This window comes from Ambystoma mexicanum, chromosome 6q (genome assembly GCF_040938575.1).
Source record: "Ambystoma mexicanum isolate Mex_15411 chromosome 6q, UKY_AmexF1_1, whole genome shotgun sequence".
NCBI lineage: Eukaryota > Metazoa > Chordata > Amphibia > Caudata > Ambystomatidae > Ambystoma > Ambystoma mexicanum.
The window spans coordinates 742,248,319-742,274,760 of NC_090937.1; the positions used below are offsets into that span (position 1 = coordinate 742,248,319).

Genomic DNA, 26,442 nt, shown 5'->3' on the forward strand with positions numbered 1-26,442 from the left:
TTCGATGGGCGCGTTGAACAGCGGAGAGAAATGGACAGCGAATCAACACCCTCTCCCTTTTATCTTGAGTAACTTAGATTTAACAGTATTCTACTGGATTGTGTTTGTAGGAAGTGACTTTAATTGCTCTATTTGTCTAGGTATGCACACAGTGAGATGTCGTATGCTCTTCTGTGCTTGCGCAATGAACAGAGAAAGGAGTCATGCGGAGCGGGAGGATTGGCGGAGGGCATGGTCTCATTATCTAGATATCTAGATACCATGGACCTAGTCTATCAATGATCTCTGTTTTCCAGACTCTCATACACTTTCTGAAATGTTCCCTAGCTTCACGAGATGCACAATTAATGTATCTATATCCACCCCTCAGTACTAACAAATGGGGGCAGGAATTCATTATATTTCCCTTTTTATAGGATCATTCCCCACAAGATGACTTCCCTTTTGGATAATACCTGCATCAGGATTTCTTTTGGCTGAATCAGACAGGTGGGCACCCTCTTACAGAATGCTTCAATGCTCTGCCAGTCTTCTTGCCCTTCCACTGAAGAAGGCCTGGGACTTTAACTCATTCTAGGCCTCACTTTCTGGACTCTTATGAAAATCCGAAAAGAGAGCAATCTATTCCATCTCCTTCTGGTTATGATCACTCCTCCTTCCCCACCTGTCAGTGAGTGAGCATGTGAGTTTAATCAGTGAATGTCCATGAGTAAATTTCTGAGTCTCCCCTTTATGTGTGTGTTTGACCTTTTATAGAAAAGAAACCTCAACCTTTTGAGGTGTGTAAGATTTCCCCAATCTAATTGGTCAATGTGTATGATTGGGTAATATTCTCAAAGGGACATCACGGTAGACCTTCTCGTCGGTAGTCATTGGGCATGTTACTGAAAGGGCAGTCAATGGGAGTAATTTCTACATGTAGTTTACCTCCTATTTAATATAACTTCTCAGAGGTGTCTTGCATTAAAACGTGTCACATGCTGAAATATTAAATTTCACCTACGTGGTCACTTTAATAATTTGCTCACCAGATTGCTCTCTCAGGCACGAATCAATTGATGCAATATTATGCCTCAAATTACAAATTCGCCTAATTTGAGTATTTAAACTACATTGTAAAAAACAAATTTCCCCTGAATTTTTCAACACATGAGTTATCTAAGAGGTTTGGTTGCCGCCGAGGGCCTGGCTGATGAAAAGAGCCTTTGTAACTTTCCCATCTAGGGTTTAGTGGTGTGACTTCGGTCTCCTCTTGAGACGTTTCCGGACATGCATTCCTGTCAAGTGTTACATTCTTTCATTCAGGAAGGCCTGCGAGATGGTGTTAATAGATTTGCCTGTGCAGGACCACAGATCCACCTCAATTTTTAAATTATTATTTTAAATGTTCAGCCCTACCACCCACACAGAGCACGTAATACAAATCAAGACTTAAAATGTGTAGCACTGTCTAGTTTGCTTGGGCTGTTGGCAGGATGACCCTTATCTGAAATGAGCATGCTTCAAATAGTTCATTAGCTAGGGAAGTGAATTTCTGTCCTCCCATCTTGCATGGTTGGGTTGAGAGATGTCCTTGTGAGTTGAAAGGATTCCTATATGTCTGAATTCATTGCTGGCTCCGTTTAAAGTTGGTTTCAGTAACAATTGCAGCATATTCCCCCATTTTAACAAAAGTTGCAGGTTATTTTCTGGTATTTGAAATGTTCACCTCAGGCATTGTCTCTCTCTATATTCTGGTTTTAGGGTACTTAAAATATTACCCATTTTGCTTGTATGTGTTTTTCCAAAATGCTGTGTGCAGGGTGTAGCTTAAATATGGTTCATAAAATGACGCCTTGTTCTGTATTTTTTCTCATGAATCAACTTCCCTACAAACCGATACTAATATATATTATATATATTGCAATATACTGACTTAGGCTTTTTTGTTGTAGCAGACCATATGAGCTGAATCATTTCTAGGGGGGGTCTAATGTTGGAAACTAATGCACAGTGAGATAAAATGATTTGCCCAGGAGCACACACTTTGAGTGGAGAAGCCAAGACACGTGATAAGTCTGCTACTCAGGCACTTGAACACATCTCTTCCCGCTGTAGTTGGTAGAAATATGGTTTGCTACAGGTAATTTTTTAGAAATTTGGCTTGAAAACACCATCTGACTTTGGAATGCAGTTCAAAAACAAATCTGATTTTTTTTTTATTTTATAACTGGACTAAACTGTTATTGCAGTGGTTTCAGGATTTCATTTATTTTATGATGTATATATTTGCCCATCTTTTCCAAACTTGCAATATGCTTTTAATTCAGAAGTAGCGGACAATTATTTTGACCGGCAAATGAATACCCAAGCAATGCTTTTTTTAAAACCTATGCTGAGTTACATAGCTGTATACCTATTGTCTTCCTGTGACCACAAAAGATTGCCGCTCAGTTCCCTGAATGCATTCCGCTGGTGAATAGATTTCAGACTGGCCGAACCGCGAATAAAAGCTTTAAATGGTGCACAACGGAAATTGCAGTCAAGTACTTATTGGTGGAGGACTGAGGGAGACTCCGTATCCCCTATGCCCCTAGCGTGGGGGCAGTTTTTGGAGCCTGCTCCTTAGTTTCTGCCCCGGCTAGCCCCGGCCCACTTAAAGCCCTGACATCAGGCATTTGAATGCCATGCAAATGTCTTGTTAAGGCCTGGTAACTAAGATTTCACTTCAGGATTTTGAAGGTGTGCAGAGCATCAGTTGGATTGCATTATCCTGTCTCTAAACACAGGTTGTTTGTCGCCTGAAGTGAAAAGCGCTAATGCTCTGTCTAGCAAAGACTTGGACGTCAACTGCAATATGTCGAGTTGCAACAACAAAGCCATTTAGAAAGCGATTGTTGGTTATCATTCCACAAAGTGAAGCCAAAAGCCATAGCTGTGAAGTTTGGTTTTCTTTGAGGCAGTTCATTTTTAAAGCAAGTGTGCATAGGCTGCGGCAATCTTTTGCATGGCAGAGCCCCCAGGATAGGGAAACGCACGGGCACGTTGCAGGAGCTGTGCAGGGTGAAAGAAGAGCTCAAAATCATTGTGATGAAAATGTCAGGGAAAAGCAACATGGGGCAGAGAGTGTACAGGGCACCATGGCAGGGGCTACCTCGAGCCACACACGGCACAAAGGTTGTCCTGAACCCAGGACTCTGCCGTGGCCCCCTGATCGATTTCCCATACGCGGAAAGTCAATGAAACGAAGAATGAGTGGCAATAATGCTCTTCGCAATTCATGTCAAGGAAACTGGTGTGCTTTTAAACACTGGTGACAGACGTTTGGAGTTACCTTCTTTGCATTGTAATACTCTGAAAGGAAATAAGATGGGAGGGTACATAGTTTCAATTTTAGATTGAGCACAACAATGGAAAATCGTTTTAAGCCACTTACACGTAGGTGCAGAAATGGGCCAATAACAGACACAACTTAAAACCAAAAACAGTGAATGATTCAAATAAACCTATGGGAAGCTGAAATCTTGTCCATTCCAGCGACACTGCGTCGTGCCCTATATGAGCCAGTCACCTGCTAGGCCAGAATCGACCGCTTGACGCTAGGACCCGTTCCGAATCACTTTTGAGTCCCACGCCAACAGCTCGATCCAACTAGCCCTTGAACGGCCTGTACATTGATGCCCCCAAGATCACCACTTCGACTGCTGATTGCCTACTTGAACCACTGAAGTTTCACTCATTGAGCCCTCCCATTGGCTAAAGCATGACTTGCATGGCCCAACTGTGAAGCGATCGTGGGACCTTCCTGACAGAGCCGCACTTCTACCACACAGAGCTACCGCATTCGCCCTACTCTATGCCAAATGGCTGCTTCGGCCTACAAGAGCCAGCATGCCTGAACTGTGCTTGATCCGCACACATAATCGTTCAGAACCGGGTCTGACTCAGTCAACCCACTAAGAATTGAATCCAGGTACTGTTGACCCTGAACTGCCCCCTCGGTCCACGGGCCCTAGAGACTATTTAGGTCACCGTTGCACCTGTTTCACCAACGACCTGTGCTTTTTGTAGCTAGTAACTTACCTACCAGCTCTGGGGCTACGCTCACAATGCTACTTTCCTCAGTCTGTTGCATCTTCTCTTCCTTCGAGTTAGATTTTTGGAGCGTGTTTTCTATTCTATTGCAAATGGTGTGTTTGATTAAAGTGCATATATTTTTAATAGAAACTTGACTGGACATTCCCTTTTATTTTGGACTGGGTTACTGTGTTTGACTGGTTCATCTTCACACCCCTCTCAAGAGTATAGCCTTCCCTAAGGCCCACGGTATCACAACATTCGAAGGCTGTAGATCGCTTAACTGTCCTTGTTTTACCTTGGATTGGGTTGGCTCTGGGTTTGTAGGAGTGTGAGGACGGAGTGGCCCCTTTTTTACCCATGCGCATCCATGTACTACTGCGGAACAGAATCCAATTTATCACAATGCTGCTTTGTGAGGAGGCATTTATAATAATTGCCTCATAAGCCAGGACTACAACATGTTTCCTCACAAACTGGCTGGAAAAGGGTCTTATGAAGAAGGTTTTAGAGGCATTCATTATCAATTGCACTACACCCTCCCCTGATTTAAACTATCAAAATGTCTAAAGCACAATTAGATACGTATCCCCACTGGTATTTGGCTACTTCTGCATCAATAGATGCATGTAATGTGGAGATCGTAGTATGAAAAAGATGACACGGTGTTGCGTAATATGAGACGGAGTAACTTTGCCTAAACCTGGGTTAACTATTCACGGCTTCTGATGAATTAAACATAAAAAACTTGCCTGTAGATCTTCTACCTGTAGAGCGGCTTTCTTGTAGCAGATTTGCTGTTTTCTGCATTCAACTTTATCAATAGTTGCATGAGACTTTCACACGCAGCAGTCAACCAGTCAAACCTCTTTCTTTTAAACACGTCACCTGGAAGTAAAGAACCATTTTTTTGCAATGATTAGGCGACTTCAGCCTACGTCATCTCACTGATGCCAACTCCTTGAAATTTCTCAATACCCTATTATAAAAATGTTTTTTTAACCTTTTATTGTGTTGAAGTCTTGTCAGAATGATTTTATAAACTTTATAGATATGAATCCTGGATTTCCTACAAAAGGACTCGAGATTGAAACCTGCGTTTTGTTTATATAGTTGAATATGTTTGATATACTTAACATTTTGATTGCTGGTTATTCTATATAACACGTTTTTAAAAGATGTTATGTTTACCCTCTTTCATGCCTGGAATGGTCACTTGACACGTCTATTAGGCTACCCCAGAGTTACCTGGGCCACTTATCTTTTATAATTGCTTAGCTACTTGTGAATCTTCGGCCTCACCAGACACTTCTTAGGTCAGCGCCCCGACTGTTTGGGACTCTTTCTCTGTTTATTATCCCACTTAAAGCACTGCAATGCACAGCAAGATGGCGAGTGTGGTGCACTAGGATCTGCACAAGCAGAATTTGCTCATTGCAATGAAGTGGGAGTTGAAGTCCAATACCAAACCAGGATGGGGGGGGAATCATCAGAGTGGCATGCTAGGTGTACCGCTGGAGGAGCACAGCCAGATGCAGAGCAGATCAGCAATTCTGATAGTAGTGACGATTAAATTGCCAGACTTTGGAATAGTGGGTTTGGGCAATGGAGCATAAAAAGAGTGAAAGTAGGGTAAAGGAGAGCGCTGACTATTCTGGGGAAAAAATGTATTTGTGTAGCCTCTTATTTCCGGCCTGCCCGGGTTAAGGGCAAACTCTTCCCTCAAACTAGGCTAGAGATAGTCCCAGTGGAACCAACCACCTCCTCCCCCAGATCAGCTGTAAAGGGAGGACCATTGCACCTGCAAAAGAAAACGAGAAACAAACGCTATTTAGTAGGATATGAGCTAAACCGTGAGTTTTTAACCTGACTCCCCTCCAATGGGACACCAACAACAGGTTGGAGATTTTGTAGGTATCCCAACCTGGACCACTCCTTATTTATTAAAACGCATTTCTGACACTAATTCCCTTCTAGGTTCCCCTGGCATGAGTCCTTTGTAAAGGTATCCCCCCCTGTCAGCCCACACTTCCTTAGTGGTGAGAGGGGGACCCATAGGGTGTAACTGATGGAACAAACCCCTAACCAGTACCTGGCTCCACCCACTGAAGGGGTGGGCAGTAGATGGCCCCTGTGGTCCCACCCTCTAACTGGCCTCTGGCATCCGCTGCTTCACTGACCTACTTCTCACCTGGGCACAGTTCAACATTTGCTTTTCCCCAGCTACCCAACACTATACACTTTCCCTATCTCTCATAATTATTAAACTATGCACCTAACCATATATATACATACACATCACAAACTGGGCATTTGAAACCAAGAAGTACGGCAAGACCATGTGCTCAAAATTAGCCAATTTTATTAGGGATTGTGTACAGGGTAGGGCCTACTGAAAGGTAAACAGGATCCTTTGCAGTGAAAAGGACAGAATAAAAGTGACTTCTTCCTTCAGCGTTTCTTGCAATGGTTTTCTCAATGTCAGAGTGAGAGTTCAAACTGTCGGATCTCAGCTACTGTTTCCAAATGTCTCGGGGAAGTTATCTTACTCCCCAGTCCAATATGTTGCAAACGTTTCTTCTGCTCCTCTGAGCCTAGTTGCAGGCTTTTTCCGGGGTCCCGTACCCCAAGACTACACCAGCCCTTAATGTTCTGTTGGATTTTCGAGGGTGGTTTAGGGAGCTTGTTGTGGTCAGCAAGGAGAGGGGCAAATGGATTACTCTGTACTAACCTTCTTTCTTGCTTTGATCCTTTCCACCACACCTCTGAGCTGTCACTATACCCTTTGACAACCTCTGGAACGTCCTCCCCCTAGTACACCTACCTAGGGCCTGACCTGGCCATCTGTAACCTCCTACTTCTAAATACCTAGTCTTTCTGTCTCCTTGCCTCTCCTTTCAGTATTTTATTATACTTGTAACCTCTTTTCTTTATGGTTTTATTCTTTCTATCCAAAAGCTCATTAGCCCCTAAATCATCTTCTTGACTCTGATCAACTGAAGTTGCATCACTGTCAGTTTCCTCGCTACTACTGCTACTACTACTGCTACTACTGCTACTACTGCTACTACTGCTACTACTACTACTACTACTACTACTACTACTACTACTTTGGCCATTTGCCAGTGCCTCCTGCTCCAATTGGGCTTTTCTTTCTCTCACCAACCTTCTGATATTATTTCATCCTTAAACTCCACTTCAAGTTTTATTTTCTCCTTTTGTGTTGTTCCTACTTCCCCCTTTAACTCAACTCTGGGTTTTCATCCCCCATTCTGCCCTCTGTTAGTACTACTGAATCCAACCCTCTCTTGGGTTTACTTCTTCCCTGTTTTCTTCTATTACCAATATTAACTTAGAATCAACTCGAGGTTTTCCTTCTGCCCTTCCCCTGCTGGGTTTGCGTTGCCCCTTCTTTCCTCTTTGTGTACTGGCCTTCAAGACCTTCCTGGATTTACTTCACCACTTCTTTGCTCTATTTCGAGTACTGGCTCACAAGCCCCTCCTGAGTTTGCCTCAGCCATCTTTTCCTTTACTTCAAATATTAGCTCACAAACCCGTCCTGGGTTTGCCTCAGCTTTAGTTCTCGCCACTTTCTTCTATAAGGATCACCTCTTCTGCAGCTGCTTTCTCTGGCAGACTCCTGTCTCCAGCCTTCAAGATCTCTCTGGCACCTCCTCTCTGTAGTAATTTCCTTTTTCCAACCTTCTCCAAACTGGAGCAACCTGCTCCTGTCAACTCCCACACTGGACTGGGCTGATAAATTTATATAGCAACATTCCCCTTCCCCCTGATTGGAATTGGAGCGGATAGTCTGCAGGTGTGAGCGTTGGGATTGGCTGGTCTCTCTCGCATCTTGGTATTCAGATTGAGGGTTGGAGGGTTGGCCAGACTCTCTATAAAAACCAGAGTGGCCATTTCGAAATTCTATGTACAGGGAGAAACTGAGGAGGCATTTGTGTGACAGACCACATGCTGGGCTGCTGTTGGGCAGGCAAGTGGGCTAATAATTATCTAGCAGTGTTTAGGTTTCCCCCAGGCTCTCCCTCATTTTGAAAGGTTTCCCTATGACCTCCGGTCCCTTTGAAGGTAGACAAAGTCCTTAAACCGTCCCAGGTTTTCGAATTGGGAAAGAAGGGCATTGTGGGAGAGGTAGTCACTCTGAGGGTGGTTTGTCTGTTTGACTTCGATCTTTGAATCCTGTGACCCGTCTTTATCTGGTATCTTGCCTGTTATCGGTGTTTATTTTCCAGATTAAAGTCTCCATAGCCCCTAATTTTGCTCCCTGAATCCGTTTTGTGGTTTGCTTTGGTTTCTCAGAGGCATTGTGGGAATTGTATTTCTTTTAATATTGGCTGATCCGAGTGCCAGGTTCCTTGCACAATGTGACTTATTTCCACTAGAACGTGGTCCCGGAAGGTGACTTTGTCACAATATATATCTCACAAACAACATATAAAAATACCATATATTACAAAAGGGTGACTGCTGCAGTAAGACACCCCTTTTCAGTACCTTTCGGTGCTGTCTCTTGATGGTCTGCCGCATGATGGAAATTGGACTGTGATGTTTCTCCCCAATCTACTCTTCTGGGTGGCCCTGTCCACCATGCGGGGGGTCACACATCACGGCATTCCCTGGGCCACTAATACAGCCTTTTGCCTGCTCCCTTACCAAATTGGGGCACGCCTTAAATATGACTGCTCCCATAAACCTTTCTCTTCTTCCTGGGTGGCCCAATGCTGTGGTGGGGCTGCCCATGAACACCACCTCAGCCCCGCTAATTCTTCAGACTGCATCTCCATTGCTATGCGGATACCGCCATCTTCAACCGTCTCGCCCTGGTGCGGTCTAGGCCTTGCGGGCCCCTTCGTTTCACTGCAGTGATGCAGGGGGCGCTCCGCTCCTATCCTGAACACCGGCTGGCGTACCGGAGCCCGGGACTTTTCTTCATCACCCTGCCCTATGGAGTGGGCGGTCATCTCTGCCGCCTCTTTTCCTCCCGGGCCACTTGGGAAACGCAGCCCAAGAGGAATTCTCTTCGAGGCCAGCCTCACCTGGCGACAATGCAGATTATCAAGGGGCACAGCTGGGTTGCCCAGTTCTGGCTGCCTGTTAAGATGGATTTCTAAACTCTGACCTGGTGGACAGAAATGTGGGAGGCAACCCTAGTTCAGTGGAACGGGGGAACCTTCTGGACAAACCAGACCAATCTATGGTAGCTTGGCAGGCGGTTGAGACTAAGTGTCAGGAGGGATGAGAGTGATTGGAAGCCCACAATGAGCACACACAGTAAAACTCCACAGATTACTCTTAGACAGATGTATATCAAAAATACATCTATTATAGGCCTTATGACTAAACACAAACAAACCACAGCAATAATAAAACAGTTACCACACACCTTTTTCACTATGTAACATATATACAAAATGTGTTTAGCCTAATGCTGATGAAAGGGGAGAAAATAACCACAACCTGCAACGGAAGGGGTAAGTTCAACACAGATATCGCATTAGGCAGTTCTTCAAAGTCAATCCCTATTGTATGCAGTCCAGTCCTAAGAAGTGAGGAGCCGTATGCTCAAAGTACAGCAGTGCGCTAGCAACGCGCAGCCGTGCATAAAGGGAAAAGCGGGTTCCCTTCAGGGAGCTGTAGCTGTTCAGGAACGGGGTTGAGGCGATGAAGAAAGCCCTACTCCTTGAGGAGGGCCTACCCTTGCAGATAGTGACTTTCGGAGTTCGGGAATAGCAGAGGAGCGCAGTCTAGCCGAGCGAAGATGAGTGTCTTTTGAGGGATTCTCGTACGTAAAGATAGATGGCTGTGTCGGGGCGGGGGGCACTGATAAGTAAAGCAAGTACTCACTGACACTCTACACAGTCTGGACCAAACTTAGCCAGTCTATTCCACTTCGCCGGTAAGTTTCACCTCTGCAGTTACAGGATGCTTCGGGTCGATCGCCTGTGGCGGGACTATAGCCTTTGCTCAGCTCTTGAAGAAAGGATAGTTCTAGTGCAGCATGTCTCAGGACACAGTGGGGCAGGTCTGCAGGCACTTGCAGCAACAGTCACCACAGCGGGGTGACACAGCGACCGCAAATGCTCGCAATATGGCACACTCTCATAAATCACGACCGAGAATCTACAACAACGAGTTTTGGTGGGAGAGGGCCCAGGACCACAAGTAAGTGATGCCCAAAGTCTTGATTCTCAACTCAGGATGGCAGCGCTCCTGTACGATACCCCGGGGTGAAGCTGGTCAGGTTGATGGATGGCCCGGGAACACTTCCAAAGAGGCTCTTTGTGAGGGTAAGCAGGAGGTGCCGAGAGTAGTTGGACCCACTACTCCAAAGGGTCAAAGCACCCTTGCAGGCCTTCTTGGTACAATACAAAAGCAGGGATCTGACGGGACAAGAGCAGGGTCAGGTGCCAAACTTTCCAGCACGTCTCTGGCGGTTCCACGACTTTGCTCTTTCATTCAGGATACTTGGCTCCTTCTGTAGTTTGGTGTGAACTTGAGGTGATCGACCTGGAATGATGCAGAGCCCTTCTCTTATCCAAGATTCGTTTCACACCCAAATCTCAGATAATCAATAGAAGATCTGCTCTCTTGCAGGACGCCAGGCGTTGACCAATCTGGGCCCAAAGTGGTTCCAGTCATTCAGGCCTACCAGACATATCGGCACCACTAGTGTGGATTGGGACCAGAAAGTCCCAACCCTCTTCCTGAGCACTAGCACACGTGACATTCACGAGCCTGCGATGGAAGCGGTTTTCGTGGGAGGATGCATACCCAAATAAGGAATACCTGGGTCTCTCGACGTAGGGGGATGGCAAAGTGACAAAATGGCCAAAGGACAGAACAAAAGACTTCATGGCAAGGCCATTTTTGGCACTGGCCACAGTCTTGGGCCAAATGCGGTATGGTCCATAAAAATGAAGTAAAAATACTTATAAAGTAAACTGCTGTCACCAGTCCATCCTAGGCACACTTGTACAAACACACAAAAAAATCCTTAGAGGCTGGCTAGTGCCATTAAACAAAAGTACCCTTATGTGCGGTACTGTAAGGCAGTTGGCACATAGATAAAAAATTACCAAGAAATGGCAACATAGTCAAAGACTAAGGGAAACTTAGTTTCCCAGTACTGACAGCCTGAAGGACATATCAGTTTCCCCATAACAAATGAGCAAAATCCCTGGGGAGCGCAGCTGAAGGCTGTGCTCCACTGGTAAATCAGGTTAGGTAAGGCAAACAAAAGCAATACGTTTAGGGGGGTCTATAAATGGAGGGGAAATTGCACCCAGGGGAAATCTTTCCTAATACTGCCACAAACGGGTGGCCTGCATTGGGCGGCAGCTCTTTTCTTCCTTTTTATAATGGGTCTAATCGGTCTCAACCTGTGCGGGCTGACAGCCCCTCACAGCCTTGTAGATGCCGAGGCTGCTCCGGCAAGCAGACCGGGCCAGTGGTATAGATGCCGGACCACACACCTCATGCAGCCAGTTTATTTTAGTGTTCATTGAACCCTGAAGGGCTGCTCGAGGTCACTGCCACCCAGAGAGCTGGTTCTCTCCTTTTCCTTCCTCTTTCAAATGTTTTTTTACCTTGAATGGTCATCCTCTGAATGTTCTCTCCCCTACCCAGCCATCTCATGGGCAGGGGAGCTCTGTTTGTCTCTCTGCTACATTGTTTCCAGCGCCACTTTGAGCTGGATGGATCAGTCCAGGTAATTATTCTAAGTTGCATAAACACAATACACGCAAACACTACAACTGACGTCTTTTATTTATACACCCTGGTGTGTGCGTCATTATTTCAAATGTTCCCTTAGATAGGCATGTAGCCCTACCTAGCCAGGACCGATTTAAGCCACGGGTTACGTTTGTCTCCACAAGAAATATAAGGTACACTGTATAATGGAGTGGTGGAAAGGTATAGTTTCGGAAAACTTTTTTTTGTGGTGATAAAAATTTAAATGTTGAAGGGGATGAGATTAACTTAAATACTAACTTCATCAACGTTCTCTCATCTACTGTCTTAGCTGAGATAATAAGTTGGTGATTTTATTTTGTGCTTCACACCCCCATTCTTCCACTCTCTAAACACTGTAGTAATCTCCTGTCACCATTATTACCCACTTGTGGTACTTAATTTATCCACCTTGGGTCAATAAAGAGGAGAGTCAGCCCGACCCAGATATCGAACCCATGTAGCATGGAGTGGTCCTCTTCCCAAGGTGAGCATGCTGCGCTTCAGCTGCCCCCCCACCCAACCAATAACGGTGTTGGTGAATGAGTAACCATCCGCTCCCAGTTTTGAGTAATGATGAAGCATTTTGAAAGACTTTCTTTGTGAGCAGAACTGGAGTCTGCAATGCTCTCAGTCCTGGGCCTTTGGGGAGCAAGAAGCTAATGCACAACATGCAAACATAAGTGTTGCTACATGGCTGGATTGCAATGCATTGCTGCAGCCAGCCTGGTTATGCTGCATGCCTTGTGCATGGCATTTCATTGCTGGGCATCATGGTTTAAGGAAAACAAGGCTGTGGGGCCCCCTCTACTGAGAATAAACATCGGTCAACTAGCCTGTTCTGTGTAATTTCTTCCACTCGGGAGGATACACAACCACGTTATTAGCTCACTCCCCCCTTCACAGAGGAGAAATATCCATTTGCATAGCAGTCTGGTCCCACCCACCTGGGCAGTCCTGCCCGAAATGCTAGGCAATTCTCCTCTGAACAAGAGTACCATCAACAAGGGGGTCCACATCTGGATTACCCTGGTTAGCTTGGGGTGAAACCCAAAGTTCCTAAAAATTCGAAAAAGGTCTGGTAGCGCCTCTACCGAGAACTGACACAACCTAACCTATTCTATGGGTATGCGATCAAGGAGTCGGACACAAAAGGGACATTTTGCGTGTTTTTATTAAACGAAGAACACAATGCCTAGCGTGCCCTATGACTATGGTGTTTTCCCTACCTAGCCAAACTACATAAGGGTGCTTGTCAGTCTTGAGTGGAAACAAAAACGTCCTCTGTACAACACTCTAAACCGATCCGGCCTTACCACTTAGAAATAACTAAATGCAGTATCTTCCCTTTAGCCAGGTCTCTTGGCTTTCTCCCAGGGTTTCAACAAATAATTTAGTTAAAAATGTATTATCCAGTCTGTTTCTTATATATCCCGATTTTGCCACTCTCCTGGGTGAGCTTCTGAGTTCTTGATAGATATTTGTGCACTGGGTCTCTGGAAGCTGCTGAGCCCCTCTAGAATCTCACAGGTTCCTCCTATAGTGGTCGTCTCTTCCCTGGCGGCTCAACAGTGTATATTCTTCTGACTTTTGGGTGCCCCTATCTAGTTATTTGGAGTATCCTCCACTGGTTGCCTAGTTACGATAATCTCCCTCCTGGGGGACTATCCTCCGATTTTACAGTAAAGTGTCTAATGTTTTGTAACTGGGGTTTGAACTTAACTTTGTGACTTTGTCAAAGTGCTTCATTAAGGATTGCCAATATGCATCACACATTATTTTAAACTCCCTCTGAGTCTCTTCCTATATGGCTTCCTCTCTGCTCAAGCTTTCACTCTCAAGATCAAAGTTACTTACGTATAGTTCATATAGTCCCCGTGGACTTCCCTTGTTTAGAATGACCCATGGTACCTTCATTTAGTGTGGGCTGATTCTGCGGGCTTGGTGATGGGATGTATCTGCTTTCCTTGTCCGCTTTGTGCTTCTCGCTTCTCACAGAGGCCAACCTTTCATGCTCTTAGTACTCGGTCTTTGGCACAGCTTTGCTGGTATGATGTGGTGTTCCTCACGCTGATTTGGGTATTGGCAGCATTGTCCATGTCTCTGACCCACCACGACCTACCTGTTTGTCGTCACGCCACTTCTCCGGACGGTCTCATGAGCTCTGTCCGTGCAGCCATTTTCACACTGCTTACAGCACTGAGCCTTCGGCGGCCTGGTTTGCCGTGCTCCTGCTCACAGGCTCTCACTGGTTCTGCAGCTCTGCCCCTCAAATGCGGACATACGTCAGAGGACTTCCCCTGCGTACGCATCTCTCCTCTGCCAGGAATCGCTCGTTCCTTTTAACGTGCTGATTTGCATTCCACACAGTTACATTTCTCTTCAGTTGTCGTAGCCAAGCCAACATTACCGGAATCCAATAGAAGGGAAACCACTTTGTTTTTTACAGGCAGTCCCATATATGTAGACAGTTTGGTTGGCCTTGGGAGTTCCTTGTGGGAACGGGAGTTCTTGTCTCGTAGAGGGGATTCACTCCCAGTGAGTTCCCAGACCCGTAGCGAGGGTCTTGATAAGTGGGCTCACCTCCCTAGCCTCACAGGTGAGAAGGGATGAATACCATCAATGTATCACTGTGCCCACTTGTGAGGGTCTACAACCGTGTACCTTTCACAGAGGAGAAATGTGCATATCAGTGTGCATATCAGCCTTTTTTAATTTGTAAATCGTGTGGTTTCACCCCAAGTTGCCCAGTGTAATCCAGACGTGGACCCTTTGCTCACTGTGCTTAGAGAAGCACAGCTTCACCTCACTTATGAGGCCCGACTAGGCAATAACTTGTGTTGCTGGTGGTACTCTTATTCAGAGGAGACTTACCTAGCATTTCGGTGCTGGACTGCCGAAGTGGGTGGGACCAAACTGATATGCAGATTTCCTCTGTGTAAGGTAGTGAGCTAAAACGTGGTTGTAGATCCTCCCGAGTGGGCACCTTCCCATAGAACATGTTATTTGGCTGTTTGCTCTCGGTATTTTTTTTTTCAAACCTATCATGTTTGCTTTAGCATTGTTGCCCAGTAACCAATATATCCCCGCCCCCTCCACCCCACAGCCTGAAGTGGAGATGCGAGGTTTGAATGGGATGCCCCCTAAATCAAAGGCCCATTCACCAGCACAGTGAGTGGGCCTTGTATCTGATTCAACCCCAAATCAAAGACCCGCTCATCCTGCTGGTGAGCTAGCCACTGATTTTGAGGCACCGGTGGGAGGGGTCCATTTTTCACTCTCATTTGAATGTGCACCTTCACAACATATGCATATTCATGCACACACCCAAATATACTCATTCATTACACACTCGGCCACACACCGGTATATATTTGTTTTCTTAAATGCAGCTGCAAAATCCGATCCTGTGACAGCTCTCTGGCTCCCGCACAACATGAATAAGAAGCAGGGAGCGCTTCCTGCACATGCATGCGGGAGCCAGTGCATCCTCTGGAGGGTTCCATGTCTTAGAATCGCAGCAAAAAATGGACGTGAATACAAAATATTGTGCAAAAATGCCATGGTTTTTTGTGCCACAATCATGTAAAGGATGCGGGGGAACACCCCCACAACCCCTGGACCCATTATACCATTTAAGGGTATTGGGGGACACCCCCGCAACCCCTGCTCCCCTTAAATAGTATAATGGGGTACACATTTACAGGGTCAAACCACTGAATTGTTGCCGCAATTTTTTATTTATTTATTTATTTACTGGCGACATTTTTGCCGAGATTTTATTACCCGATACCCTCTGGAGTATACCCCAGAAGCTCTGAATGTGCTGGGAGGTGCTGCAACACGACCCCTCTCCTCCCTCCCTCCCCCACCCACACACATTCAGAGCTACAGTACCCCAAACTGCATCAAGGGGCCATACAAAGCTGGGGAAGAAAAATGCCCCTTGTCTTGCATGATGTGATAGTTTATTTATATATAGCGCCTATACACAATGTGTTTCAAAGTTCTTTGACCCATTGGACATGCACGGTGGGGTACATACTGCCAAGGGAAACTGTTTCCCTTGGACACTTCAAGCCACCCCACGAGCGTGCCCTACGCTGCTTGTTGCAGCTGAGGGAGTGCTGAAGGATTTCACTAGGCTGGCTTAGAAGCTTGTCCAAAACGTACGCCCCGTTGCCCATAATGGGTGAGACCTCTCCACCCCCATATACCTGCAATCCCTATTGGTGAGCAGCACTCCGTTGCCTAACGAATCTAAGTTTCTGCTCAATAAATACCGAAAATAGAGTAAAATAACTAGATTCAGTGCATGTGGTATCGTCTACATCAACAGTCTTATTTACTAGGTTTGTGTCCACTTGCATAGATAACAGATGGCATTTCTGGACAACACAAGGGGTGTATCTGTGATGCTGGAAATGCATCGGAGGGACAGTGCCTCTGTATCCTTGTCCTTTGCTGCTTTTTATTGTGCGTTCTGTCGTGTTTTCCGTGCAGGAGTTCATGTGGGACTCCTGGCGGTGCAGCTCTCTCTTTTGGTTTGGTGAACGGACCCGTGGGATACCCTTATGGCACCCATGGGTGGGGGTACAACCCTGTGCCTCTAGTGTATGTTTTTGGGCACCTGTGGGTGGCCCGCAGAGCAGGGTATGGGCTAGTGGCAGCTCCATGCTGAAATTGACAGGTGCGCGGAGTATCCTCCATTTTGGGATACTCCGGCCCTGCCATTGGGATCAGTTGATTCGTGATTGAAAACAAGATGGCCCCCGTGGCCTCTTGCTTTCTATTACCCATTACCTTGTTTTCCCATAGTCCTGGGAAGCCCTGGCTCTGTCCATTCCCCCTGACTGGCTGTTGGGTGGAAATGCCATATATGGTGTTGTTGTGAAGGCCCGGCCAGACAAGCTGGAGCCTTCCCAGTGATGTATGTTGTGGGTACCTCCTGTTGGTGGGACCTGGGTGAATAGAGTGTGTGACGAATATGCATTCTGTGTTGTGGATGTCTAGTATCTGGTGGTTGACACAATGACTCAGACAGCCCTGCCCGAAACCGGTATGAATGCAGCTTGGAGTGTTGAATGGCTCGGTACTTGTCCCAATACACATAACTTGTTGTGGGTGCCTGGAGAGAAGTGAATGGCCTGAATACCTCGTGTGCCTGATTGGCTGCCTGCCTGCATGAATGCCCTTAGTCGTGATTGGATGCTTGAGTGTGACCGAGCGGAATGAATGGGAGATCAAAAGTATATCTGGAGACCTCTCACTGCTAGGAATCGTGTTCAGAAGCTGAAGTCCACTACGACGAGTAACTGGAGTAACTGACGCTTGACCTTGAAGCCCCGCTGGATGAGAAGTGCTGTAGCTCACCTTCACAATCTGAAAGCTGCTGTGTTTCCAAGGACTGACCCAGAGAGGACCTGGTAAAGCGCTCTCTTCCCGAGCTACAAGGGACCATTGTGCACAGCTGATCTTTGCCACTTCCCTGCTGTAGTTCACCCTGTTCACCGTCGGACGTTAGACGACCCATGACTCCTGCCTTAAAGGGAGGGCACTCAAGAAGGATTGGTCGACGCATCGTCAGAGAACTCTACTCCACCAGGTACATTGGGGGGGGTAAAACCTTAATAGGAGGAAGTAAGACTATCGGACAATATATGGACTGGGCTTGTGCTATATATCTTTATTTACAGGTTGCCCAAGTCGGGGGGGGGGGGGGGATCTCCACACAGACGTGTGCCTAGTGGTAGGGGTCAGCTTTCTGCCTTTTTGTTTCAACCATCTTGCGTTCCTTCCTATCTCTATTGCTGGTTTACTCGTTATTGATCTGTGTGACATTTTAACTGTACAGTTGATGCACTTTAATGAGATTCAATAACATTGGTGGTACCACTTTAGAATTGTATATATTTATCATTATTGACTTCTGAGTACATAGTGCGTTATTGTGATCGTGTACATATCTTTGAATATTAATTATATAAAGGCTGTGTTTTCAGTAATACAGTGTGTGGACATTCCTTTGTGGGGGTTTGGGGACTACACTTTACTTAAGAACCAGCCTGCATCACCTCCTGAGAAGCTAGGCCTTGATTGCTCTACCACGTACCAATAATAGAGCATCTTGGCTGGGGTCCTCTGTGCCTCTCCTCTACCATATAGAGAGCGGAAGTACAGACACCCCCTACCAGTCTTTACAGTATCTCAGCCAGCACGACTTTCTTTCCTGGTTTCAAAGTACAGACGGGGGCGACACAAGTTGGGATTGTTTTGTGAACCTGTTTAATGTTCAGCTGATGTGCAGAGTTGAAAGCATTTTGTAAGGTTTTAGAAATGTCTGCTAATTTGTCGCGTTGTGTATATATTTTGGATTATTACGATGTGCAAGCCTGTTAACACCGTGGGAGGTACTGTGTTTTAGCTAAAGTTCCCTGGAGCTTGGAACGGGTCTGCCGGTCTAGGCTTTCCTTCCTAGGCGAGGGCGGGCAGGGCCTCCTCGGGTTCACAGTAAATGGAGTTCTCGGCTGCACGGAGTGGGCGCTGTGTGCAGCCGTCGACCTTTCAGAAGTATGAATAACTTTCCTGACCGACTCCTCTCTTTTTTGCATTTTCATTATTCGAGCGCATCCGACAAGAGGCTCAGTGGGTTGACCCTTGCTACTGTGATCCCAGTACAACATATTGCCCAGGAGTTAAAACCACTGAACTGACAACTGGTCTTTACGGGCCTAAGGAAATGCTTGACTCTTGAAGTAAACTTTGCATAACAAAGTGGTATAAACCGCGCCTGTTTTCTAGAACCTTTGTTGGTTGGGCCTTTGAGATTTGCAACGCAGAGATTACTACAGGCCGAATTGTTGGACTGTTTGAGAATATATTTTTGGTGTCATAATTGAATATTCACACAGTAGAGTGGGGGAGGGGTTGAGCTGCTCAGCGGAGCATGCAATTGCAGGTGCAGCAGTTATTCATGGTGTTTTGCCTCGTGCTTAAGGATGACATCACGCCCGTAATGGGCCTCCCTGCTTGCCCCCCCCCGCCTCCCTCTACTAATAATGAACGCATGCATCATTCTAGTTCACTTCTCCTGCTGTCAAGTTACGTGTTTCATACCACGCGTTCTCTACGTTTGGCAGCCACGTGTTTCCTGCACTGCTGGGATTCCAGGAAAATGTCTTCACACACATCCTACTGGGATTAAATATTTAGGGTGCCATGCATTTAGACGTGGTGTAGCGTGGGCCAATACAAGAGCAGTGGGGTGTTGGACAAGTGATCTTGAACAGAGTGATTCCTGAGAAGGAGGTGGGAAGATGGAAAGATGGACGGGAGCAGCGAGAGATCTGATTGGCCAGGTTTGGTGACGGTTTAATCTGATATAGTAATGGACAAGGAGCGCTGAGGTGGGAAGGCATAAAATGGCCAGGAAGTGACCGAAAGAATAGGTCTTTCTCACGCCAGATATGCTGCGTTCTCCTTTGTGTGTGGGATAGTCTCACTATCCACCTGGCTGTGGAAGTCTCCGGAGCTCATGTTCAGTAGTGGCGTAATAATAATGGAAGGCATAAAAGCTTTAAGTAAGGCTTTAACGCCTTGCATTAACATCACGCCCCATTTTTCAATCATTCATAACTTGCATTTCCGCCACATGCCTTCATCTCTGCCATCAAATGCTCTGGCATTTGCGCCAGCATGCATATTCATGCCAGTGCAAATGGTGGGGATGCCTATGGGATTTGCTGGCCTTATGCACCAGCAGGTGGCCCCTATAAGGATCCATTATAAACACTGCATGTCATGCACGTATGGTAAGCAGCGGTCGCAATTGGAATTAAACCCTGCCCGACATGCTTGCATGTCAGGCAGCATTTACTCACTTTGCACGGCAGAGTAAAAAATGCAGGGCAAACGGCGGAATATGTGTGGGTATTATGAATAGGAGCAAAACGAGCTCCTTAGCCATGAGAGGAGGCATTGTTTTCAGGAAAGCAAGGTTTTTACCAGCTTGGAACTAATTTAGAGTATTAATCTCTTGTGAACAGAGCATACTTGTAATTACCAGAGATTGTGTTCACGTGCAATTATCAAAGTGAGGCTAACAATTTATTTCGTTGTGACTGCAGAATTCGCCAATGTTAACATAACTTGAAACCCTTCTTGTCACTCGATATGCATTTACCTGTTCCCCGAACTGTATCGTGCAACGAGAGAGGAATCTTCATGTTTTAAATGGCACCTTCGATCTCTTATGCTTTTAAATATTTCTTAGGATGTCCTCCACCTAAGCCCCTGTTGGTCGGCTCCCAATGGTTTCTAGGGCTTCCCCCTTCTTGGTCCGCAACCATTAAAGGTGCAGCCTCCAGCCGTCCCCTCTCATCGCTACAAACCTCCAAGATGTGCCTGGAGCGCTCCTGGTCGCCCACTTAGACAGGCAACCAGGCATTGTTTGGCTACCTCTTGTTCGTTAGACTTGCCAGTAACCATAGAGGAATATTCATGTGTTGCTCAAAATGAAATGATCTAACGCCGCTCCTTTTCATTCTAGGTGACCTGTTTACAGGACTTCTTCGGGGAGGACGATGTGTTCATTGCGTGTGGACCTGAGAAATACCGCTATGCGCAGGACGACTTTGTGTTGGATCACAATGGTAGGCTTTCCTTGTTGGCACGTTCTTATGTCTGGAACTCTTCCTGTTTGTCCTACAGTGTTCTGGGTAGAAGCTACCAGAAAAAAGCATCTTGCCATTACTCTCGCATCACAGGTATTTGTGGGAATCTTGAGAGACTTGGAGGGTGCAGGGGGGGCAAAGGAACACTAGAAATGAGATTGTGCAAATGTCATCAGCAGATAAACACAGTGCTTCCTGGGCTGGTTTGCGCTTTACAAAATCCAATGCATACCTACTCGTATATATTGCAGTGCCTTGCCGACTTCCTTTGGGATTTGATGTGGCGCAAGGAGGATACCTGTGGGGCATCTGGATTGTCACCACTTTTCCCAATGTGGCAACCTCTTTGCCCAATCCCTCACCTACCCGCGTTTTGGCAATGGGGATCTGTCACCTTTTACTGATTACTAGTTTATCGTTTAAAGTTTGTACCTGTGGTGCTATAGGCAACAGGAGACTTGAAATGAAATCTGCACAATTAGCACATTACACAAATATAGACCATCGCGCTCGGTTGAATAGATTGGCGTGAAGAAAGGCTCATTGACTTATTTTAACAGAGATGTATTTTCTCTGGTGCCCTTGAAACCTGGGACCATGCCCCAACATGCAGCATGTTGGGCTCTTACTTCCCAAACATGGCATGCACGACACAACAGTCTCTTGTGACTTCAACTTGCAGATAGTTGCAGGCTAACCACTCTATGGCACATACCATAAAGATTTTAGGTCCATGTAAGTCTGTAAAGTGGTCTATGGATCCTCCTTCTTCTAGCCATTGTAGCTCATGAAGGATATAAGACAATTGTAGGTTACCTTTTGTCTTAGGAGTGGTTATGGATCTGACATCGCTTCTGCTACTCCATGAAAACCCCTGGTTCTAGGCTCTACACTCACCACTGCAAAGGCCTGAACATGCATTGTCCACAAGGGAGAGGGGGACTGAGAGGGAGAGAGGGGGACTGAGAGGGAGAGAGGGGGACTGAGAGGGAGAGAGGGGGACTGAGAGAGAGAGGGGGACTGAGAGAGAGAGGGGGACAGAGAGAGAGACTGAGAGAGAGACTTTCAAGTGGGGCTTTTTTCCCCATAGTAGTTGTGTGATAGGATGAGTGAGTTGAACAAACATGCTGGCCTCGGAGGGACATACGGAAGGAGTTTAAGGTTTGTAGTCACTTTGGTGGATTGGCTGTTCATAATCCTTTTCGGACCCGCATGCTGATTAATATGCACCAAAATGTGCAGGTTGTTAAACTCACGTTTGTAGCAGTAAGAATCTGGGTAGGATGCTTTCATGCAACCAATGAGATTTGATTAATTGTGCAATTCCCCATATCCCAGCATATGTCTAAGCAGACCAGCTCTGAACTAAAAAGGTAAATTGAAGTTTGGGGAAGGTGGAAAGGAGAAAATGCAGGAAACCCATCATCTGGCGCATTACTCATGTTCATGTCAGCTTTGTGTGCATGCACTAACTTGCAGATGCCAGGCATTTTCCAAATAACTGATGTAGCTTTGGGATGAGGGGATAGCTCAGGGGCAACACGTTTTTCTTGGAAGCAAGACAAGGCAGCACAACACAGGTTCAAACCCCGATCCCACGCTTAGAAACCACTCGCAAGTTGTAAAAGTGCCATTATAATTATAAAACTCACCAGTCAAATAGCCCTTGCTAAATATATCACCTCTAATTTTTGACACAGTTGGAGTTCATGTTAAATAGCATTACAGCCCTTAAAGGACATACTAGCCATATAACGGTAAAAAAATATCATTATCATGCAGTATAATATTTAAGGTTTATCCTCCTGTTCTGGCTGTGTTTTAACCACAAACTCGTATACAGGTGAAAACCATCTGAGGCCTCACCGCCGATCTTGGCTACTCTCTGCGCACCTATTAATGTGTAATGAAGAGTGAAATAGTCCCTTTCCTGCAGATACATGCAACAGGATGCGTCAAGGATTTCCTAAACTGTATTACAAATATTTTCAGAGGAAATGTGTGCAAAGCATTTATTAAACATACACTTTTTTAAGGCCTGTTGCATCAGACCACAATTGAGGCGTGTATCGTGGTGTTCCCCAAACTCAACAAAGACCCTTCCAATGTGAGATCTTACAGGCCATGATCGATGCCGAACATTGATAACAAAACTGGGAAAGATCTTGGTGCGCCGGCTTCTCCCCCTGATCCCTAGTATGATAGTGGATGAGAAGGCAGGATTTGTCCTGGGCCGTGCGACTTCTCATAACCTGAGAACCTTCAAGTACGCTAGCTGTTTGACCACGCTATACCAGAAGTGGCGGCCTCCCTCTATGCAAAGAAGGCCTTTGACTCCCTCGAGTGGGGCTTCAAGTGTACGGTCTTGAGTCGGATGGGAGTAGGGACAATCTTTATAGCTTTGATAAAAATTCTTATGCTCATAACCTACAGCCAGAATATATACCAATGGATTCATGTCAGGGAATTTTCAGGGTAATATAGGGGGCACATAACAAGGCTGTCCCCTGTCCTCCATGCTATTGGATTGCTGATAGAACCTCTGGCCTCAATCCTGTGAGATGTCTCTTGAGCAGACAGTCCTCCTGACTCTGGATGCAGGTGACCTGATCCTCCTGTTAAGCACCCTGAGCTCAACCTGGTGTACTTGATATAGGAGATTAAATGGTTCGGGCGGTACTCGGAACTCTGCATCAATTGGTCCAAATCCGAGCTATTACCCCTCACGCCCACAACTAGCCCATTTGTGTAGAGTATCACCTTTAAATGGTCTCAAGTCATGTTAAATACCTGGGTATTATGATGGACAGAGACCTAGAAGAGTTCTGTGTGAAAGATTTCGTTAATGGCCAGGATCTCATTGATGAAGATGGCTACTCTTTCCCAAGTCCTTATAGCTCTCCAGGAATATATTCTACATGCTTTATGCAACTGCAACACTGATCTGGGTGGGGCCGGGGAGAGATCTCGAGAGCTAGTTGGGATGTTCTTACATTTCCCCATCATGCAAGAGGGCTAAACGTGCCAGAGTTCGAAGTCTGTGTTAGTTGGCCAAATAGAACTAGGCTTTATGTAAGATTGTAAAAGGTTGGACTCAAAACCTGTGTGGCTAGGAGAAGGTGGGAGACTGCACGTCTGTTAAATATAGATGATGATGAATGGCATAAGATGGGTACCAAAACAAAATGCAACTCACCTAATTTTATGCTTAGGTTGTTGCATTTCCAATTCCTCCACCAAGCCTGCTGTACATCACTGAAGGTCTGAAAATGTGATCCTTCAGCATCAGTGTGTCCGAAACGTAAGCAGGAGGAAGCCTCATTCTTAGACCTTGCTTGGTCATGCAGCAGATTGTCGTCCTGGAAAGATGTGGTAGAACTAGTATCAGATATTACCAGTTGCTTGTTGTAACCTGACCCACTGCATGGCCTCCTGGACATTCCTGCAACAAGCCACCGACGCACTAGCAGATATTTAAAAATGTAGCTTACCTACTAGGGAGGAAGAGCCCCAAAATCCCATCCAAGAAGAAATGGCTAACTGAACTCATTAAATTATCTGAAATCGAAGATGCTAGTCTGGAATTCTTGAATGCCACCACTAAGCCCAAAGACATTTGGTTGGAGCTCCCATTTCTGCAGGATACTGCTGCAGATAATACTGAAACCATGCCGCACACTTTTGGCACTGTTACGCCCAGAGAGTAATCCGTGAGCATGTTTATCATGCTTGTGGAGGAGATACGATATTTGATTTGTATCGCGCTCTTACACAAGTATTTCAGAGCATGACGAGGCAAGGGAGGGGAACCAGGGAGGACAAAACAACGATCTTACTTTGCCCAGTGAACTTGAGAACACACAGGTGCAGGGGGGAAAGTGCAAGGGAGAGGGGAGGAGTGGAAAGTGCTGGGAAACGATAAAACAACTGGTAGTGCAGCCAGTAAATTGGCAAGTGCAAGGTTAAAGTGCAGACAGGGGGTGTTTGGTATGTGCAGCTAAGGGGTCTGAAGGGTTACAGATACAGACCCAAGTGCAAAGTTTGCCAAGTGGCAGTGCGGGTGTGTGGCTGGGTGGGCAGGAACCTGAGCCCGAAAATCGGAGGGTAACCAGGTGCCCGGTGCCGAAACGGACAGATCAGTGAGGGAGAGGAAGAGCAAAGTCAGAAGCAAAGAGCAAGGTCTTGAGGTGCTTCAAGTTTCAGAGAGGCAAGGAGGCTGTTCCAGAGTGAGGCCCCAGCTGAGGAAAGGGATCTACCCCCAACATCGTTGCTTGGAGAAGTAACTGACCCAGAGGGAGTTGGAGGAGCGAAGAGCTCGTGTAGGAAGGTATTTACAGAGGGAGAGTTGAGGGTATTGTGAACCCAGGCCCCAGAAAGCCTTGTGGACAATGCAAAGGGTCATGAAAATTAATCCTTGGCAGCCACTGGGAGCCAATGAGGAGATTTCAGAGCTGGAGAGATACTGGTTTAAGGCCAAGGACAAGTCTTGCAGTCCTGTTCTGGATGAGTTGCAGAGGGCGGAGAGTAGAAGCAGGGAGATTTAGAAAGAGGTTGTTGCAGTAGTCCAGCTTAGAGAGAACTAGAGCTTTAGAGACAGTGAGCTTCTGGGGGGGGGGGGGGTGCAGTTGGTAGTGTGACCTTTTAGAGACGTCCGAGATGTGAGGAGAAAAGGAGAGTGTGGAGTCGAAGATGACTCTGAGGTTCTCAGCCTCGCAGGTGGGAGCAGGAAGAGGGTCAAGGGAGGCTGGCCAGAGAATGACAGGAAAGGAGGGAGCAGGTGTGCTGATGAGGAGAATCTCTGTCTTACAGGCATTAAGGCAGAAATCATTGGCAGCACACCACTCCTAGATAGCAGATGACAGTCAGAGATGAGAGAAGGAGAAGAGGTGGCAGAGTGAAGCTTAAAAATTAGCTGAGTGTAATCCGCATAGCACTGAACGTTGGAGTAGAGAGCGGCAATGTGGTGGGCAAGGGGTGCCAGGTATTGGTTGAAAAGCCAGGGAAAGAGGTTAGACTCGTGGAGAAAACTACAGGTAGATAGTGAGATGGAGAAAAGGAAGGACCCAAGTTGGACCTGGGAGGGTCGATCAGAGAGGAAAGAGGTCAGCCAGGCCAGGGCCTAATCAGCGATACCCAGGTTATCACGGAGAGGTTTGAGCAGTATGGCATGGTTGACCGTGTCAAAGGCAGAAGAGAGATCTAGTAGGATGAGGGCAGAATGGATGTTAGAATGGAGATTGGAGAGCAGGTCTTCACAGATGTTCAGGAGAGCAGTTTCCGTAAGAGGGGGCAGCAGGCAATTGTAAGCACTCACTGTTTAAACTCTGATTGCCATATTTTGACTGTATAATTGGCAATTGAACTACCCATTATTGTACACAAACTCGGTTGTGGTGTTTTACTGAAAATTGCTAAAGAAATATAAAAATAAAATACACCATTTTTAAATTGCATTCACACTCCTTGGTCAAATAAAATACATTTAAAAAACTAGTTTTAGAGATCCCAGGTGACATTGCCAAGATGGCCACTTTGACCTAAACCTCTGGAACCGGCCCGCCACCTCAAATTCACCTACACCTTCAATGCTGAAGCTGAAAGGTTAAGCTGAGCCACAAAATGCATGTAGCTATGGCATGTCCTGTGGTTCTGAGCCCACAGTGCACCTGTGCAGGAACAATGGTGAGAAGTTGGCGTTGCTGCGCGGCATTGTTGGGAATGGGCACTGAGCACCCAGGCTAGGAGGAAGCAGCAGACCTCAAAGTAGTGATTGAGGGGGCATGGGGGTACAACGGGTAATGGTGTGGCAGAATGCAATAGTCAAGGGTGAGGCCCACATTTATTTCAGGCATCAGGCAGGTGAGGCGCGTAAAGCACATGACTGAACTGAACTGCAATATGTAATAAATCATTACCAGGAAAAGAGTCTGTCGTTTTCTAACCATTGATTCATGTGCATGGCCAC

At 46.3% G+C, this 26,442-nt stretch overlaps 1 protein-coding gene across 5 annotated transcripts in view; it reads left to right on the forward strand.

Moving 5' to 3' along the window:
- The window catches only part of DCLK2 (doublecortin like kinase 2), a 780,084-nt gene that overhangs the window by 326,881 nt on the left and 426,761 nt on the right, over positions 1-26,442 (forward strand). For all 5 annotated transcript variants that reach the window (XR_011282260.1, XM_069631258.1, XM_069631257.1 and 2 more), the window contains exon 3: positions 20,354-20,456. Coding sequence is in view for 4 of the 5 variants with exons in the window: in XM_069631258.1 (XP_069487359.1) it covers positions 20,354-20,456 (103 nt within the window). In the remaining variant the exon portion in view is untranslated. The remainder of the gene's footprint in view (positions 1-20,353; positions 20,457-26,442) is intronic.